This window comes from Cricetulus griseus, chromosome 6 (assembly GCF_003668045.3).
Source record: "Cricetulus griseus strain 17A/GY chromosome 6, alternate assembly CriGri-PICRH-1.0, whole genome shotgun sequence".
NCBI lineage: Eukaryota > Metazoa > Chordata > Mammalia > Rodentia > Cricetidae > Cricetulus > Cricetulus griseus.
The window spans coordinates 24,376,285-24,395,406 of NC_048599.1; the positions used below are offsets into that span (position 1 = coordinate 24,376,285).

At 45.1% G+C, this 19,122-nt stretch overlaps 1 protein-coding gene across 1 annotated transcript; it reads right to left on the reverse strand.

Moving 5' to 3' along the window:
- Positions 1–770: 770 nt before the first annotated feature.
- Dynlrb1 (dynein light chain roadblock-type 1) lies at positions 771–18,269 on the reverse strand (the record flags this gene model as incomplete). Its single annotated transcript, XM_027421404.2, has 4 exons — positions 771–1,163; positions 6,198–6,365; positions 10,430–10,505; positions 17,931–18,269. Coding segments are annotated over 4 exons (627 nt in total), but the record flags the coding sequence as incomplete, so codon positions are not given.
- Positions 18,270–19,122: the final 853 nt, after the last annotated feature.

The window sequence follows — 19,122 nt, forward strand, 5'->3', positions numbered from 1 at the left end:
CTCTCCAGCCCCTGAATCTTTTTTTTTTTTAAAGGCAGAGTTTCATAACTCTAACTAGATACATGCCATTTATGGAATTCTGGGGATTGAACCTAGGACTTTTTTTCTATGCAACAAGCAAAAGAAAACAAAAGTGTAATGGCAAATACAGGTGGTTTTCAGGGTGGTGAGGCGCAGCAGAGTGGGTAGTCTAAGAGCCTGGGGTAGACCTCCTGGTAAGGACCCCCACCACCTTGCACATAGTGGTACAGGTGGAAGGATGACTACCAAGAACGAGCTTGCCAGGGAAAGACGGGGTCAGTTTCTGAGGAAGACTGAGCAAAGAACAGGCTACCTACAGACCCATGTTCCCAGCTATGAGACCCTGGAAAGTACCTGTTTCCTCCTCCTTTCATTACTCTTAATTCCCCAGCTCTCAGGCAGTTTTAACACAATGATGTGAGCACCTAAGATGCACCAGGTGCATTGTGGGTACTTGGTAGACAGCACTTTCTTCTTCGCTCAGGGCAGTGCAACAGAAAATCATTAGCAGGAGTAGGATTTGATCAAACAGGTACCTAAGGAAGGGGTAATGAGGCCCAGGAACCAGGGCACCAACCAATACATACCAAGGTGCATTATTCAGGAAGTATGCCACAGGTGCAATGAGGACCAGGCCAAGGGACCATGAAAACCTGCCAGGGAATAGAGGCCATGGGTTTGGTCAGCTGATCATGTGCTGACATAGGAACAGACCTTTCCAATCTAGTAAAGACACAACAAACAGCCAGCAGGTTTTGAAGTTATTTTTAGTTAAAGAAAAAACAGGCTTTCCAAGGGTGACAAAGTGAACTCAAGGTCTGAAGGAAGCTGGGTGTGGGCTTATCATAAGCTCTTACTCCAAAGCCTGGGCTTATCATAAGCTCTTACTCCAAAGCCTGGAAATAAGAACTGAGCTTTCCTAGGAACTGACTGGATCACCAGAGACACTCCTTGTTGGGGTGGACAGAGATACCCTTGATCAATGGCATAGTCTACATGGGCTCTTAGGCAACCACCATGTGCCCACTGACATGATTAACACTATTACTCTTGGGGGACCTTAAATTAAGGAATGACACAGGAAGCTGAGATAGTGGCTTATTCGGTTGGATTCTGAATCACAATCAGGAAATAGTCTTTATCTGAAAAAGGAAAAAACAGAAAAACAAATCACTAAACATAAACCACGAGAAACATAAACCACAAGAAAGACAACAGCATACAAGGCAGGAGGAAAAAGACTTTCAGAAGAGCATCAGTAGCAGGTTATTTTCCACAGCTGGGAACAGGAGTTAACCTACAAGTTTATTTATTGCCTCCTGCCAAGTGGCTGCTAGAAAATGAGTCTCCACATGCAGGACCAGCTGTAAAGTTGGACACTTTACAGCATGCTCTTTCATTTGTATTATGAAGATATAAGCAAGATAGCCTGATAACCTGAGGATTGAATCCCAGGACACACATGATAGCAACAACCAACTCCTAAGGGTTGTACTCTAACTTCTGCACTTGAGTGTGGGTGCACACACATACATTAGTATAAATGAGATTTCAACGTGATTGCTGGGCGCCTTAGTTCAGTGGGTAGTGATCCATTTGTAGTTTGCATATCAGATATTTACAATTCATAACAGTAGCAAAATTAGGGTTATGAAGTAGCAATGAAATAATTTCATGGTTGGCGTCACCTCAACATGAGGAACTGTATTAAAAGGTTCGTAGCATTAGGAAGGCTGAAAACCACTGCCTTACTTCATCCTGATAACCCTGGCCTGTGGCTGATTTCTACCTTCTACAACATGTGCTCCCAGCCCCTGAAAAACAGAACATTTTGATAGGTCACAGGAAGTTATTTGCTTGTTTTTGTTTGTTTGTTTGTTTGTTTGAGACAAGGTTTCTCTGTGGCTTTGGAGGCTGTCCTGGAACTAGCTCTTGGAGACCAAGCTGGTCTCGAACTCACAGAGATCCGCCTGTGCCTGCCTCCCAAGTGCTGGGATTAAAGGCGTGCACCACCAACGCTCGGCCAGTTATTTGCTTCTTTAAAGCATTTTCCAGTGATACAATCCCATAGAGATGACAGGCTTCATTTAGCAAAAAAAAAAAAAAAAAACAGGGCAAAGTGCTGTCTGTCAAGGCAAAACTCAGATTTTGATCATGTTTTCCATCAGTTTATTTTGTGGTACTAAAGGACTAAGCCATGGTCTTGTTAAATGCTAGGCAAGTGCACTGAGATATACCCTCAATCCCAAATTCATTTATGGACTTTAGACAAAGGTTCAATGAACCTTTGCTGAGTTTAACATAGGTGCCTCAGATCTGATGAGGGTGAAGCAGTATGCAGCATGGTTTGAACCTATGGGCTCAGGCCATGAAAGCTCTGATTTTTGTTTGGTTTGGTTTTTTGAGACAGGGTTTCTCTGTATTGTTTTGGAGCCTGTTCTGAAACTCGCTCTGTAGACCAGGCTGGCATCGAACTCAAAGATCTGCCTGCCTCTGTCTCTTGAGTGCTGAGAATAAAGGCGTGCACAACCAATGCCCAGCCTCTGATTTTTTTTTTTTTAAGATTTATTTATTTTATGTATATGAATGCTCTATCGGCATGGACAACTCCATGCCAGAAGAAGGCATCAGATTCCACTATATATGGTTGTATCCTACCATGTGGTTGCTGGGAATTGAATTCAGGACCTTTGGAAGAGCAGCCAGTATTCTTAACTGCTGAGGTACCTCTCCAGGCCAGAAGCCCTGATCTTGATGACAAAGACTGCAGGTTTTACAGGTATACAGAAGTTGCCATTAATTTCTGGGCATCTGACTGTGTCTGTATGCCAGTATTTAGCTTTGTCATGAATAAGTTTTCTCAGGTGACACCTAAATTAACCCCAGAAACACTCTACGTGGGTGCCAAGTGGTCTACCATTTTACTAATAAACCCATGACAACTGGCTGTCTCAAATAAGAAGAAACTGCATACATAATTAACAAGCTTAACAGCAAAAACAACCAACAAAACTAGGCTATCAAGTTCTAAATATTACAATACCACACTAAGTACCCTGTGGGAGGCAGTGTTTTACATTTTAAACTTTAGTGTGTGTGCGAGCACATGTTGTAATGTGTAGGTAGAAGTCAGAAGAGTGGTTCTTGCAGGAACTTTCAAAAGCGGTTGATCTTATACCATGTGGATGCCAGGACTCAAGCTCAGGTGGTCAGGATTGGTGGCAAGAGCCTTTACTGGCTCAGCCATCTGGACAGCCAGGGACATAGTAGTAAAGGTTTTTCACACTGCATCAAATAGTGAGGTTAATAAGTCCAACTATGTCAAATATCTAAGATATGGCCTGGGAAGCTGTAAGAAGTCCATTTATGTGAACCTTTTCCTTCCTTCTCTCCAGTCTGCTCATACTGCATGGTGAAACCACAAGCCTCCCCTCCAAGACTCAGTGAGGCCTGATCCACACTGGGGCTGCCCTGAAGCAATCCTCAGACATTTTGCTCTACTGCCTCTGAGGTTCCTGCTCACTGAGTTCTGGCTCCAAACCCAGAATTTCTGTATTGACCACATAAAACTGGGTACACTAAGTAGTATGTACTGCTGATTTCATTCCAGGGCTGGTTCCAGCTTAGCAACTGGTTAAGAGTACTTAATGCTCTTGTAGAGGACCTACACTTAGTTCCTAGCATCCACATGGCAGCTCATAATGTTGCTCCAGTTCTGGTGCCCTCTGACCTCCACCATTGCTGCATGCACACACATATATTTAAATGCCACATCCCAGACATCCTTAACTCTACCCTCTACTGAATCCAGCCTAATGCCCAACAGGGGGATATCTGCAAAGGGAGGAAATTAAAGCCATACTGGGGTCAGGCATGGGGGCATATGCCTTTGATCCCAGTACTTGGGAGGCAGAGGCAGGTGGACATCTGAATTCTTGGCAAACTTGGTCTACACTAGTAGACCAAGGAAACTCACTAGTTCCAGAACAGCCAGGGCTATGTCGAGAAACCTTATCTCAAAACAACAACAAAAGCCACCTGTTTAATGTATTTGTTAAACACTGCTTACAAGTTCCTGCCTTCATACAACTTACTGTGGGAAATAGAAAGCAGTGGAAATGTAGCTAAGTAGCTGGTTAGTCAGGCAATAAGGAATGACAGCATGCTCTAGCAGGAGGATGTGTGTGACAAGGCCCCAGGAAGGGAGATGCAGCAGTGTGGTAGCTCCATAAACACCACTGTTTATGGCTAACATGTCACACACAACCTTTAGCATAACTTGAGTGTGAGTGTGTGAGACGTACCGACTACCAGCCAGATCAAGGCCAGCATGTGCACTTCCTGCACCTCTCTGTATGCTGCCCAGGTGAGAGTCTGGCCATTCATCTCCACTGATGAGACTGTTGGAACCACTGAGCCCATGAAGCCCAATGAGAACTCAAGTACCAACTACCCTTGGGGGCGCTGAATGTCTGTGGGTCCCCAAGGACAAACTGGAGGTACTACTGAACTGAGCTAAGACTTGCATGATCAGGACTTCAGACATCTCTGGAGCTTTAGGTGGAGAGACACTGTGTACCAAGTGTTTGTCTCCATGGCACTGTATCATTTGTCCCTGATACTGAGTTTCTAGGTGTGCCACTGGGTATACCTCATATCTGCACTGATAACTACTAAATGGAAAGATGATTCCCAATATCAGTTTTAGGGACATGGAGCAGTAAGCTGGGGTGGGGGTGGACTTTCTATTCAAATTTGATTGCAAGGCTTAATGATAACCTGATCTTAACATACTTACTCTTCCTGATGTGTCCCAGGGGGTCACAACAGCTCCTCATTTTTTTTTTTTTTTTTTTTTTCCCCTTTTCCCTTTTTGGTTTTTCCAGACAGGGTTTCTCTGTGTAGCCCTGGCTGTCCTGAAGCTCACTCTGTAGATCAGGTTGGCCTCCAACTCAGAGATTTGCCTGCCTCTGCCTCCCAAGTGCTAGAATTAAAGGTATGAGCCGCCACCACCCTGCACCCCAACTCATGATCATCACTTCCTGCCCTAGCACCTCTGCTCACAGGATCAGATCCACATAGCTGAGTTTGGAGTCTGAGGCCCCTTCTAAGTTGGACCCAAGTCTCACTTTTCATACCTTCCTTCACAGACAAGCTGTTCTACAACCTGAGGCACCACCATGTGAGATCTCATGCATGTCCCAGCCATGGCTTGGCTGAAAAGACAGAGAGAGTGGTAACCACAGAAAAATAGTTTTGTAGAACCCGTCAGTCACTCTAGTCTGTGAGTTTGAGTTAGATAAGGCAGAGCAGGAGGCAACCCCATGCCTTCCCTCTGCAGTTCCCATCCTTGTGGGCTCCTCCAAGTGTGAAACATCTCATTACACTGACAATGATCCTAAGGCCTAAACACAGGCATGCTTGTACTACCCAGACAAGTTTTTCACTGATGAGCCAAAATAGCAATCTGCTCCAATGCTGGTGGGGAGTTGACTGCATGGGTTGGAGACAGGACTATAAATTCTTTTTCATATAGAAACAGCTTTCCCACCTCTCTGACTCATATTTCCCTGGCCCTTAAGATTCAGCTCTAACATCCTGCTTCTGAGAAATCTTTGTTGACTGCCCAGGCAGACCTGATCAACCCTTCCACATCCCAAATTCATTCATTCATTCATTCATTCATTCATTCATTCTTCCTTCCTTCCTTCCTTCCTTCCTTCCTTCCTTCCTTCCTTCCTTTCTTTCTTTTCTGGTTTTTTGAGACAGGGTTTCTCTGTATTGCTATGGAACCTATCCTGGCACCTGCTCTGTAGACCAGGCTGGCCTCGAACTCACAGAGATCCGGCTGCCTCTGCCTCCCAAGTGGCTGCGTCACCAACGCCAGGCCATATCCCATATTCTTAAGGAATTCTTACCAAGATGAGAATGATTCAGTATTGATGTTTGTGTCTTTCTCCCTCATGAAACTACAATTTCCATGTGAGGCCTGCTGAAGATCAGGTGGTGGATACCACCTAGATACTGGCTAGGCAGTGAGGCAACTTGACTCTTTCCACCCCACTCTGGGCCTACCTTGAAGCTGTGGGGATAACAATATGCCACACTTTCCAGATAAGCCACAGGGAACCTGCTATGGGTTCTGAAACTAAACATGGAGGTGCAAGAACCCTTACCTGGTGCAACCATAATTTCATTTTTCTTGGAGCGAATTCGAAGGAAGGTTAGGTCATTTTGGGGGTCAATTTCACGCACAGTGCTCCGTGCCTTCAAGATGAAGTTGTGCATGAGGTTGGCATACTGTGTAGTAGTGGGGTTGTCCATGGTGCTCTTGATGGGAATGCCTGTGGGAAGAATAAATGGAAACCAAGCAATATACGGGAGTTCCTTTCTGTTTAGTGTCTCATCTCACATCCCTAATTCTAGAATGCTGGGCTGGCAGTTACCAACCAATGCTACTGTTTACTGAAGGCTTGTTATAGGACAGGCACAGTGCTGACCTTGTAAGCCGGAGCCTCTGTGGGTAGGATCACCATCTTCATTGGCTACCAGGCAACAGGAGAACTGAATAATGGGGTGACCTGCCTATAAGTACACAAAGGATAAGGATTTAAATGTAGACTTGATTCAACTCCATGCTCCTTTCCTAGGAGCATGGAACCCACTCTGCCTGACTGGGTTCAAGCAATAGAAGGAGAGGTACTCTTCTGCAACACTTAAAGCTTGAACTCAGTCATCACTGGGGAAGCAAAGGCAGGCAGATCCCTAGGTTAAAGGCCAGCTAGGGCTACACAGTGAGACCCTGTCTCAAAAAGAAGAGACTGAAAAGGAGGAAGAAAAAGAGGTCAGCTTATACCAGATATACGAGACATTTATTATTATTTTTAGCAGGGCTGACTCAGGGCTCAGCTGTAACCATGTATAAATGAAGATGCCTCCCCACTCCAGTGGGTTTTTATATAAGAGCACTGCTGTCTTTGAAAGAGCCCACTAAGTGGTTGGAGGTATAGTCCAGAGTACTTTGTGTGTCTGAGACCCGGGTCCAATACCCAGCACCACACAACAAAACATAGAAAGAGTCCATGAAGTAAGACAGTCCCTAGATTCAACATTCCCCTATTGATAGATGCTCAGGCTAGGATTTTACTGGTATAATTAACCAGCCAATGACCATCATTCTGTATCAAGTCTCTTTTTGAAGACTGAACAATTAAATGGACATTACTGGGTGTCCTACTGTTATGGAGGTGAGGAATGTGGCTCAACCTGATGACCACATTGGGTCATCAGGTTCCTGGAATTGGCTGTGACCTGTCAGAAGGCTCCATCCAAGGTAAGTCTGGAGGTGACTATGACACTTAAGAATGTGGTATAAGTGACTCTTCACATCCAAGAAGCAAGACATGGGCCCAGGAATCTGTGAATCTGGCCAATAAGTGACCAGCCTAAAGATAAGTCAAAGATAGGTATTCAACCTACTTTATTAGGGCACCAGAAACATGTAAAGCAGCCGAGCAGAAGAGGCTTTTGTGAGCCATGTGAAGCTATAAGAACGGGTTACAGTAGTCATTTGCCTTTAAGGTGCTGATGTGGGCCCTAAGTGCTGTGCTGCTATTGGGTCCTAGATGGCAACAATGTGCACACCTGAGCCCCATGAGGCCTCTTTATAGCTGTACCTTTCTGAGGGTGGCTATGTGCCTGCTACCTACTATAACTGGTACCTACTATAATCTATCCAAAATCGAATGATCCTAGAGGGAGGACCCTCAAGTCTGATGACATCCCAGTACCATGCAGTTTTCCTTTAGAGTAGTTATAATCCCAACACCACACTATTAGGAAAGTAGACATTTTACCCACGTCCCACTAGGCAATAAGTTCTCTCGAGGCAGGACCCGCTCTCATTAGCATCTGTGGTTAACATGTTAAGCATCTGCTGATGTTGGTATTTGAGTTGTTTCTGGGGTTTACTTTTAGTGGTTCAGATAACAATGAGTTTGGTTATATATAAAGTAGGCAAATGTAAAGGAGCCAGCAAACTTAACCAATAGTGGCTCACTCTGAGGCAGAGAGAAAGAGAGGAGAGGAGAGGAGAGAGAGACAGAGGGAGGGTGGGCAAGAAACAAAAATCAGAAGAATTTCAAACAAGGACAAAATTAAGTCTATACTCCTCACGGATGCCTAGTTCAGTCCTTTTCCTTCAAAAATACTGTGCAGCTTTAGTTACCGGGGAAGCACAATTCTAGGTATGGTACAGTCAGGTGCTCTCAGAGCAACAACAACAACAAAAAACCTGCCCAAGACCTTTAATAGGGCTTCTGGGTATTTACCTAGTATGTACAAGGCAATGAGTTTGAGCCACAGCACTGAAAAAGGAAAATCTTAATAGATACTGCTATGAAGCACACATTCTGTACTAACCTAGTTGTGTTGGGAGCAAAAGAGAGCAGGTACTCTGTTGTTGACCATGCAGAACTTGAACAATCCTACTAGGTACATCACTTAATTGGCCTGGCCCAAACTGCTCCCCACTTGTTTTTTTGGAGCCCAAGGTGTCATTTAGGCTGTCCTTAAATTCACCATGCAATTGAGGATGACTCTCTTGGGCTACTATCTCCCAAAGGCTGGGATTGCAGGCTTGTGCTATCATGCCAGGTACCTACTTGATCTCTATCTCAACTTTCTTGTTGGTAAAATGGGTTATGGTTTAAAAAAAAAAAAAATTGCCTACCACCACTCACCCCCACCTCTTTGAACCAGGGTCTCATTATATAACCTTGACTGACCTAGAATTCACGATGTGGACCAGAATAGCTTGGAATTTGCCATGATCCTCCTCTTGAATACAGACATTGCAGATATACTGTCACAACCTCCTGTAACTACAGTTCTAGGGGATCTAACATTCTCTTTTGGCCTCATGCACTGCACACACATAGTACATACTTATATGCAGGCAAAACATTCAGAAAACAAAAATAAATCTTAGAAAAGGTCTTGGCTTTGAAATGAGAAGCAGTCATTAAATTTCTAAATTCAAGTTTTGTCAATAGAGCCAATAGGCTGCTTGAAGGAATAAAGCACCTGTCCTCTGATTTGGTACAATGTGGGTGTTTCCTAGTTCCCTTCACACACTATCCGTATCTTACTAGCCATTCAAGTAAGCTCATTCCCTCAAAGAGCTCTGGGCACAAAGAAATCAACCAGAGAATTACCTACAAAAACAGCAGAATTATCACAGATGGATGCACAACACCCAACTAGTGAGCACCAAGAGTAGCACCAACAGATTAATCAGCACCGTACTTAATTGGGCATGGTGACTCAAGTTTGTAACCCGAGCAGACAGACTCGGGTACAAGGAATGCCTTAAAGTCTAGCCATCCTGGGCTACACAATGAGTTCAGGCTAGTCCAAACTACAAAGAAAAGATACTGTCTCAAAAAATTGTACTGACACTTTAAATTTTTGCTTGAAGGGGCTGAAGGAGCATTTCAGTGGTAAAGTACTTGCTTAATGGGTATGAAGCCTGGGGTCAATTCTTAGTGCAAAAAAAAAAAGTTTTTGAAGAAATTGCAAAACAAAACCTCAAGGTAAACATGTTTAAAAGAGTAACAACAATCAGGTGTGATGGAAAACACTTGATTTTTTTTGCTACTTTTTCTGAGACAGTTGTTCCGGAACTATGTAGCCTAGGCTGGCCTCCAATACAGTGATCCAACTACTATCCTGGCTCTGACTGTGCACACTTTAAACCCAGCCCTCAGGAAGCAAAGGGATCTCTGTGAATTGAGGACAGTGAGACTTTATTTCAAAAACAAAAGTAACTGATTATCACATGAGAAATAGATTTTTCACAAGGGCTGAAAACAGCATGGATTATATTGACAGCTGTGACCTGTCAGTGAAATGAAACCGAGAAAAAAAATTTTCCTATTTACTAAATTAAGTTTTGTTTTGTTTTTCTTTTTCTTTTTTGGTTTGGTTTTTCGAGACAGGGTTTCTCTCTGTAACTTTGGAGTCTTTCCTGGAACTCGCTTTGTAGACCATGCTGGCCTCGAACTCATAGAGATCTTTCCTCTGCCTCCTAAGTGCTGGGATGAAAGGCGTGCGCCGCCGCCACCACCTGGCTGAAATTAAGATTTCTAAAACAAGTGGTGCATGCCCATAACTCTAGCACGTGAGAGGTGAAGCAGAAGGATCCTGAGTGCCAGGACAACTCAGGTTACACAGCAAGACCTCTCGAAAAGAGGAGGAAAAATCCCAAGAATAGTATCAGAACTTTGGAAATGTTCAAAACAAAACTAGAATGAATCTGGGTTTATGAAGGTACTAGGAAGGGCAACGACATGTGTGTGGCTGTTTTCTGGAGGCCCTCCTGAGTGCAGGCCGTGGATTGAGGACCTACCTTCTGTGTTCACCACGATGATTCCTTGCACTCCTTTCTGGCTCTGAAGTCTCTTGAGTGTTTCCTCCACCTCTGCCTGCCAGAAAAAGGAGACCAAGATTAGGTCTTCAGAGCCCAGCAGATGAATGAGAGTAACACCCAGACATTTGGCACTTCCCCAAAGCTGTCCGGGCCAAGCCCAGGTAGAGTGCTCCTTAGGCCCCCACTGGCCTAGAAAGAGCTTCAGCCCCAGCCATGAGGAGCACTGCTTCTGGCTCTTTACCACCAGGCAGTTATCCCCTCCCTGCCCATCGGCTATCTGAGAACAGACTATAAACACTATTTCTGGAGTACAGACACCCATGACTCACACATATGGTACAGTACTTTGATTTGAAAAACAACCAAAAAAAAAACAAAAAACAAAAACAAAAAACCCTAAACAGCAAAGAGGCATTTTGTTTCTGTGAATCAAATGTCACAAATGAAAATATTTCAAAGGAGCAAAATAACTCCACAATAAACCTGGTGACTTAATCTGTCATCTTAGACAGAGTAACATTTGACATATAGGCACAGGAAATGTGCCTTAGGAAGGGGCTTACTAATTCTGATTATCCAGAAACTGCTCAAGGTGGGATGTCCTAGCACATGGAACTTGTTTAGACTCTTCTAACTTGCCACTTCAAGACTTTACCTTCCATCTATACTCCATCTGCAGTCACATCTATTGTCTATATTTTTAGTTTTTGAGACAGGGTCTCTACATAGCCCTCGCTTTCCTGGAACTCACTATGTAGATCAGGCTAGCCTCAAACTAAGGGATTGCCTTCCTCTGCCTCCTGAGTGCTGGTATTAAAGGTGTGCACCACCACACCTGGCTCTCCCCAGTCCCCCAAAAATTTACAAGGCTTCTTCTCTGAAACCCAATAGCCTTCCAGACCAACTAAGACATCACCTCTTCTATGAAGCCTATAATCAATGATCGTGCCTCCAACCCTTCAAGCCCTTGACTGTGCTTTTGTGAGACATGTGTCAGGTACTGTCTCTAATTACTCAGTCTCCACAGTGGTCAGCACAGTAGGGGCCCATAAACAGAAGCCTAATGGTCCCTCCTCACCCCATGGCTGGGAACCTGGTCTTGAAGTATGCGTTCTCTCAGGGTACCCCCTCCAGAGGTTCAAAATCTAGTCAAGCTCCTCAAAGGCAGAGTGTTTGAGCCTGGCATGTGTATCTCTGAGAGTTCAAGGGTAGCCTGATCTACATGTCTCAAAACAAAACAAAACAAAAACAACAAAACATCCAAAGCAGATGGTCTTTAGAAACAGGGGTACCATTTGCAGAAAAAATGGTTCCCTATTTCCTAGGACAAAGGGGCTAGGGCTGGGGGCTCCTGAACAACTAAAGATAGCACAATGGATTGTTTTTCTGGGAAGACAGGCTGACAATCCAGTCACCACCACCCACTTCCTGTAACAATAGTGCCAGATGCTGCAGGGATGGGCAGAGGCTCCTCCTACAAAGTGGCAAGCAGCCTGATGCCTCTAAGATCTAGAACCTGTGTAAAGGGCAGGGCTGGCTCTGTGGAGGACAGTACAATCAGTGTGGCATACATGTCTGATATCCTGGTCATTTCAGACTTACTGACCTCCTAGTACGTGCTAGGTGCTGTTCTGGGTGTTAAGGGGAAACACTATAGGTAGGTCCTAGTCACCCAACTGGGAATCCATCCTATGGAAACAACCCCAAAGAGCAAAAGAATGCTACAAGATGCCAGCTGCAATGACATCTACAAAAGCAAACAGAGGAGAAATGCCCAGTAATCAGGAAAGGGCCACGGGAAACACCAAACATCCACTGCAAGTGTGCTTCTCATTAGCTAAGAGACTAGGCCATGGAACCACCTCAAAAGTCTGGGATTGACATTCCACAAAAACTAAGACACCAAAAGTATTTTCCATGTGGCTACAACTTCCTAGAAACAAGAAATCTTGAGATGAAAACAAAGCCATACAGAACATGGAATTATAGACTGTATTTTTTTCAAAACAGTCATTTTTGCTGGCCATTGTTGGTTCCACCTATAAACCCCAGCATTTGGAAGCCAGAGGCAGGAAAAAGAAAATATCTAGTCAGCCAATTGTGCTATAGGTCTGTAATCCCAGCACTTGGGAAGTAAAAGCTCAGCAGTTAAGAGCACTTACTACTCTTGCAGAGAGAGGACCTAGGTTCAGTTCCCAGTACCCAAATGGCAGCTCACAACTATCTGTAATTCAAGTTCCGTATTCATCATACTTTTCTGGCATCCTTGGGCACCAGGCACACGTGTGATGCTCATACACATAAACAGGGAAACACAAATGTTCGCTCCATTCCCTGAGAGCTCACTACTATGGGGGCTGTGGAGCTTGACACATTCAGTATCATTTGTTTTTCAAACAGGTTTTTTTGTTTTTTTGTTTTTGTACAGCCCTGGCTGTCCTGGAACTCCTCTGTAGACCAGGCTGACCTTGAACTCACAGAGATTCACCTGCCTCTGCCTTCCCACAGCACCATACTCAACCTCTTAAAATGGCTCAGAGGTTGAGAGCACTGGCTGCTCTTCCAGAGGTCCTCAATTCAATTCCCAGCAACTACATGGTGGGATCTGGTGCCCTCTTCTGGCCTGCAGTCATACACGCAGACAGAACACTGCATAATAATAAAGAATAGATAACATGTTTATGTGGTGACTTGAATTAAAATGGCCCCGTAGGCTCCTATGTGTGAATATTTGGAGTATTTGGAGGTATAATGTTATGAGGTTTCAAGAGACTCAGGCCATTCCCAGTCTCTCTGCCTCCAATTTGCAGATGAAGATGCAAGTTCACAGTAGTTCCTGCTGCCATGCCTTTGCACAGCCATCACGGACTCTAACCCTCTGAAACCACAAGCCCAAATCAAACACTGTCTTCTATAAGTTCTGTAGTTAGCTGAATCTTTGGTTTCCAAGTTGGTGTGAACTTGAAGGTGTGTCACTGCAGATAGGCTTTGAGACTTCAAAAGCCCATGCCAGGCCCTCTGTCTGTCTGTCTGGCTTGGCTTGCTCACTGCCTGTGGATCAGGATGTAAAGCTCCCAGCTACTGCTTCAGTGCCATGCCTGTCTGCTTCCTCCCATGATGGTAGAAATAGACTAACCCACTGAAGCAGCAAGCAAGCCCCCAGTTAATGCTTGCTTTTATGAGTTCCCACGGTCATGGTGTTTCTTCACACACTAGAAAAATAACTAAGAGTCTGTTACTGGTTTGTGTGTGTGTTTTGTTTTGAGGCAAGACTTTCACTTTATGGCCCAGGCAGGCCTCCAACTTGTGGCTTTCCTTCTGCCCTGGACTCTTGATATTTTCTTATTTTTTGGTCTGTGGAGACCCGGCCTAATTATGTAGCCTGTTTTTAATCTTTGATTCATTTGTTTGAGAATATATGCATCTGTGTGCACAGGTGCATGCAGAGGGCCAAAGATGGCATCAGGACCTTGAGCTGTCTGAAGTTAAAGGTATCTGTGAACTGCCCAACATAAGTGTTCAAAGATTAGTTCTCATGGTTGAGTAGCAAATACTTTTAACTACTGAGCCCATCTCTATCACCCCTGATTAAACTGATTTAGCTTATGATTATGTGAAATAAATATACTCTATACAGAGGTGAAGAGGAGGCAAGGTTATGTGTTCTCTAGTTAGATGTATGTGCACCAATAAAGGTCAGGATTTGTGGGGTCTGGTGCCACCACACCCGGTATCTCAGTATCTTAGCATTTAGGAAAACTGATGAGGTTCAGGCCAGTCTGAGCTACACAAGTGCATTAAAGGCCTGCCTGAGCTACGACGTAAGGTGGCTGTCTCAAAATAAAGGTAGATGACAGAACATAGCCCAGCAGGCATGTGACCTTGAGTTTTATCTTTAGTATAGCAAAGTTTAACAGGAAAATAACTTTAAAAATATTACATAAAATGATTAAGGAAAATAATGTGTCCAATGAGAGGTAGAAAACAAATCTAAGATAAATTACAAACACCTATATACAAAGACCATTATTCCTTGTAAATGAATGAAAAGTTTCAGCAATGCAGCACTTTTTTAATGTTGGTCTCATTAAGTCAAAGCTCTTGAGGTGAATAACCTCCCAGGGAAGCAACACAATACACTGTAAAAACTCTTAAGGGCTGGGTCCTTTTGCCTCCATTTTGAAAATTATCATTATAAGGAAATAATCTAAACAAGCAAAAATTATAGACCATAGCATTATGACTTTGACTTAAGAACTGGAAACAACTTAGCTTGTACCCCAGGGAAATGGTTTGCCAAATTTTAGTACACCCATGTTTGGGCATGGTGGTGCACATATTTAATCCCAGAACTCAGCACTGTTTTCCCCCTTTCCTGTTCTTTTTTCACTGGTGTATCTTTCAAGATGTTCATATTTGGTTTTTATTTAATGTCCAAAGCATAATGTCATTATATCATCTTTATGATAAATTACTTTTACTTACTACATAATAGTTAAAAAAGCCGGCCGTTGGCTTTTAAAATGCCTTTAATCCCAGCACTTGGGAGGCAGAGGCAGGCCTGGTCTCCAGAGCGAGTGCCAGGATAAGCTCCAACGCTACACAGAGAAACCCTGTCTCAAAAAACCAAAAAAAGTTTTAAAGTGTGTTTTTTCTCTATTACATAGTGGAGAAAAAAATGAACACAAAGTATGGATGATTTTATGTAATTGTACTAACAAGGAGTTCCCACCAATATACACTATCCTGTGGAAACACTGGCAGCAGTGTTGAAACAAGGGCAGTTTACTTTAGCACTGGAGAAGAGACTGTAAACTAAATGAATACATGGGCATAGGACACTACTATGCAGCCTTAAAATGAAGTAGGTTTAGAAAAAGTGTGTGTGTGTGTGTTTGGAATGAGTGTGAGTGTATGATCCTAGGGTTCAAATCCACAGCCCCTTGTAATGATAGGGTTTTTTGTTGTTGTTGTTGTTGTTGTTTGTGTTTTTGTTTTTTTGAGACAGAGTTTTTCTGTGTAACAGCCCTAGATGTCTAGAAACTGGCTTTATAGCCCAGGCTGATCCTCAAACTCACAAAGATCCACCTGTTTCTGCCTTCTGAGTGCTGGGATTAAAGGTGTGCGCCATTACCGCCTTTTTTTTTTTTTTTTAATTGAGACAGGGTCTAGCACTGAACTCAGAGATGTGCCTGCCTCTGCTTCCCAAGTGCTGGTAGTAAAGATGTGAGCTACCATGCCTGGCAATGGTAGATATTTTTAAGTGAACAGAGAATAAATGAGTGAAAATATGAGTATGTATACATGTTATATATAATTATTATTTTGTAATCATACCTTTATGTGTGTAGGTTTATATACATAAGTATAGTGACCCAGGAGGCCAGAAGAGGGTGCTGGTTTCCTGGAGCTGGAGTTACAAGCAGTTGTGAGCTTTGGGAACCTAACTCCGATCCTCTGAAGAGTAGTATGTGCTCATGATCACTGCGCCATGGCTCCAGACCAGAATAAGCATGTTTATATTTATCATAAAGGAAACTGTATGGCAAACATGCATAAACTGTTCTAGTCTTGTGCAATAAGCAGCTTATCTATCAATACAATAATGTTGCTGGGTATGGTGGCACATAACCAAAATCCCAGCACTGAAGAGGTAGATGAAGGATTGGGAGTTCAAAGATCATCTTTGGTTAAATGGCAAATTGAAGTAGCTTGGGCTATAAAAGGAACAAAGGAAAAGAGTCCCTACACACCAAACAAATCCAGAAGGAAGCATACCCAACTGTCAAGAAGGGAGCACATGCACTTCTTAAAGACTATGTATGACAGTGCTGCATGAGTTCATTTGTTAATCTAAATATGTAATGATTTTATGAGTGCAAACAGCAGCACAGTACTCATCATAGAAAGCTACCACTTCAGTATTAAAAACAAGGCATACACATGCGTGTATAAATATACAAGAAACCGGCTGTTCCTGAAGGAGACTGAAGCTGGGGTTAGGGATGGATGAGAAACATTATTTTCCACTGAAATCTATTTCTTAAAGCTGTAAATATGCTATTAAAATGTTTAAATTATATATTTTATGTGTGTGTGTATGTGTGCTAGAGTGTACACATATGTGACATGTGCCTGTAGGACCCTGCAGAAGCCAGAAGAAATGATCAGATCTGGAATTGGAGTTGCAGACCTCTGTAAGCAGACACGTGGGTGCTGGGAAGGAACTGAACCCATCTTCAAATGCTCATAATGGCTGAGCCCATCTTTCCAGTCCCTTAAGTTTTCACAGTTAAGTCTTGTGAAAGATAGCGTTACACAAACGTGAAGCAATACTGTTTTGATGGTGTGGAGACATTCTTTGTGGTGTAATGAGAAACATAGAACCCCCAATTGAATAGTCAATGGTAGCTACAGCAAATAAAAACAATGTGCCTAAGTAGTTGCCTCTAGGTCAGTGGTTCTCAACCTTCCTCATGTTGTGGTGACACCACCACCACCAAATTATTTTCATTGCTACTTCATAATTCATTTTGCTGTATCTGATATGCGACCTCAAGGGGTCTCAACCCATAGGTTGAGAAACAGTGCTTTCTGTTTTCCTTGTCAGTTTCTTATGTATAGTTTCCTTCCTATAGTTTTCGAGGGGCTGAAGAGATGGCTCAGTATTTTAAAGCACTGAACGCTTTCCCAAAAGACCCTAATTTGACTCCCAGCACCCAATTCGGTGGCTCACAGCCATCGTAAATCCAGGTCCAAAAGATCCGACCCCCTCTTACGGCCTGCCAGCTCCAGGCACCCTAATGGTGCAGAGACATATACATGCAGGCAAAACATTATTCATACACATTAAACTAAAACAGTTTCTATTCAAGTTTTTGTTTTGCGACACGGCCTCGTGTTTACAGCTCCGGCTGGCCCTGAAGTGCAAATCCCGGCCTTCCCAGAGCTGGGACTTCGGGCGTGCACCATCATGCCAGCCCTGAGACTGAGGTCTGCTTTAACGCTGGAAAAGGCCTTTTAACTTGTGCACAACTCGTCAGGTGGGCGGACGGCTCTAGGATGCCCCAGGGTGGGCCCGCCGGTCCCCACCAAACAGCCCACAGGCGGCCGCCAAGCCGGTGGGTCCGAGTTGGAGTCCCACACGGCTGCCTCCGGGCTCCGAGTGTGAAGACGCAGGGGGACGGCGTCTAGGGGACCCCCGGCAGCGCTCCAGCCTGGCTAGGGTCGCCCAACACGGCCCCAGACGCAAGGCAAGCAAACGGGAGGGCGGGTCTCCGCGGCGTCCCCTCACACACCAGCTTCCGGTCAAGGGCCTGTGGCATCCGGTCGCTCCGCCTCGGCCAGGCCCACAGGCCCACACGGCGGGTTCCGCGAGGCGACGCCCAGCGCCTGGGACCCCGGCCGGCGAGGGACGCGCGCCTGGGGCGGGGTGGCGGCCGCCGCTGCCGCTTCCGCGCCCTGGGCGGACGACACTCACCATCTCGGACCGATCCAGCAGCTCCGAGGCGCCGACGCTCAGCGAGTTCCCCGCCCTTCTGAGCCTGCGCACAGCTCTTGGCCGAGACGGACAGCTCGGGCAGCCTATCAGGAGCCAGTGGGTAAGGGCGGGCTGACGCGAGCCAGCGGAGGCCGCAGCGGCAGTGCGGAAGAGGCGCCGGGTCTCCGCGTCTGCTTTCAGGGTGGGACCGGGTCCCCGGGCGGAGGCCGACCGTCGCGGAAACTCCCTTTGGCCCGCATGGATGCAGAGACGAGAGCCCAAATGAGCTGAGCACACGGGCAGCCCCGAAGTTGGGCACCTCAGGAGCAAGCTCCGGGATCAACCGGGCAGGACTGCCCTGCGCCTGTAAGATTTAATTGCTGACCCCCGCACTCCTGTGTTTCTTTGGAGAGTATTCTTGACATCTCTGCCATACTATTATCTCGCCTGTAAAATGGGACCCATTTTCCCACAGTCCTGTCTTGAAGGTTTGAAACTCTTACAGTTTACGGAAAACATTGGTTTCTAGAAAACTTAGGTTAAAACACTGGCAAGTAGTGAGCCTGGAGTCAGGTTCTAACCCCTTCATGAAGAATTCGGATAAGAATCAAACGTCTCAAACTAAAGGTTAACTATCACAAAAGGTAGCTTCACAAACGCCAGTTAAAAGCCTAGGTGACACCGATGTGTCTGTCAAGCAAGGGAGAGCCGTTCCCTTTATGCTTGCCCTCCCTGTCAACCCCTGACCATCAAAGCCTGAGGCAGGTGGAGGAGCTATCCCCGGGGTCATAACAGTGGGAGGGCTGTCCCTGCCCCTCACCAGCTTCAGCACTTGGGAGAGTGGCCCCTTCACCTGGCCTGGGCAACACAGAAGAGCTGGCCTGTATGGTCCAAGTTGGAGCATGAAAGCAGGAGAATTTGCCCCACCCCTAGCTCATTGCTTCAAGGGTGAAATTAGCCAGAGCAATGCTGGAGAGCCCATCCTGGTGGTGAGGCCAGGGGAGAACTGGAGGTCAGACCAACCCTGCAGCTGCCCAGGCCCAGAACCAGGGTTAGGACTTAGCCTGCTCCAACATCCACCCCATCTGCCATCTACTGGATACGTGAAAGGACCAGATCTTCAGACCCAAAGCTGCAGGATCTCCATGACACAGGGCAACAACAGGATATCCAAGAAGAGTCTCAGTGAGGG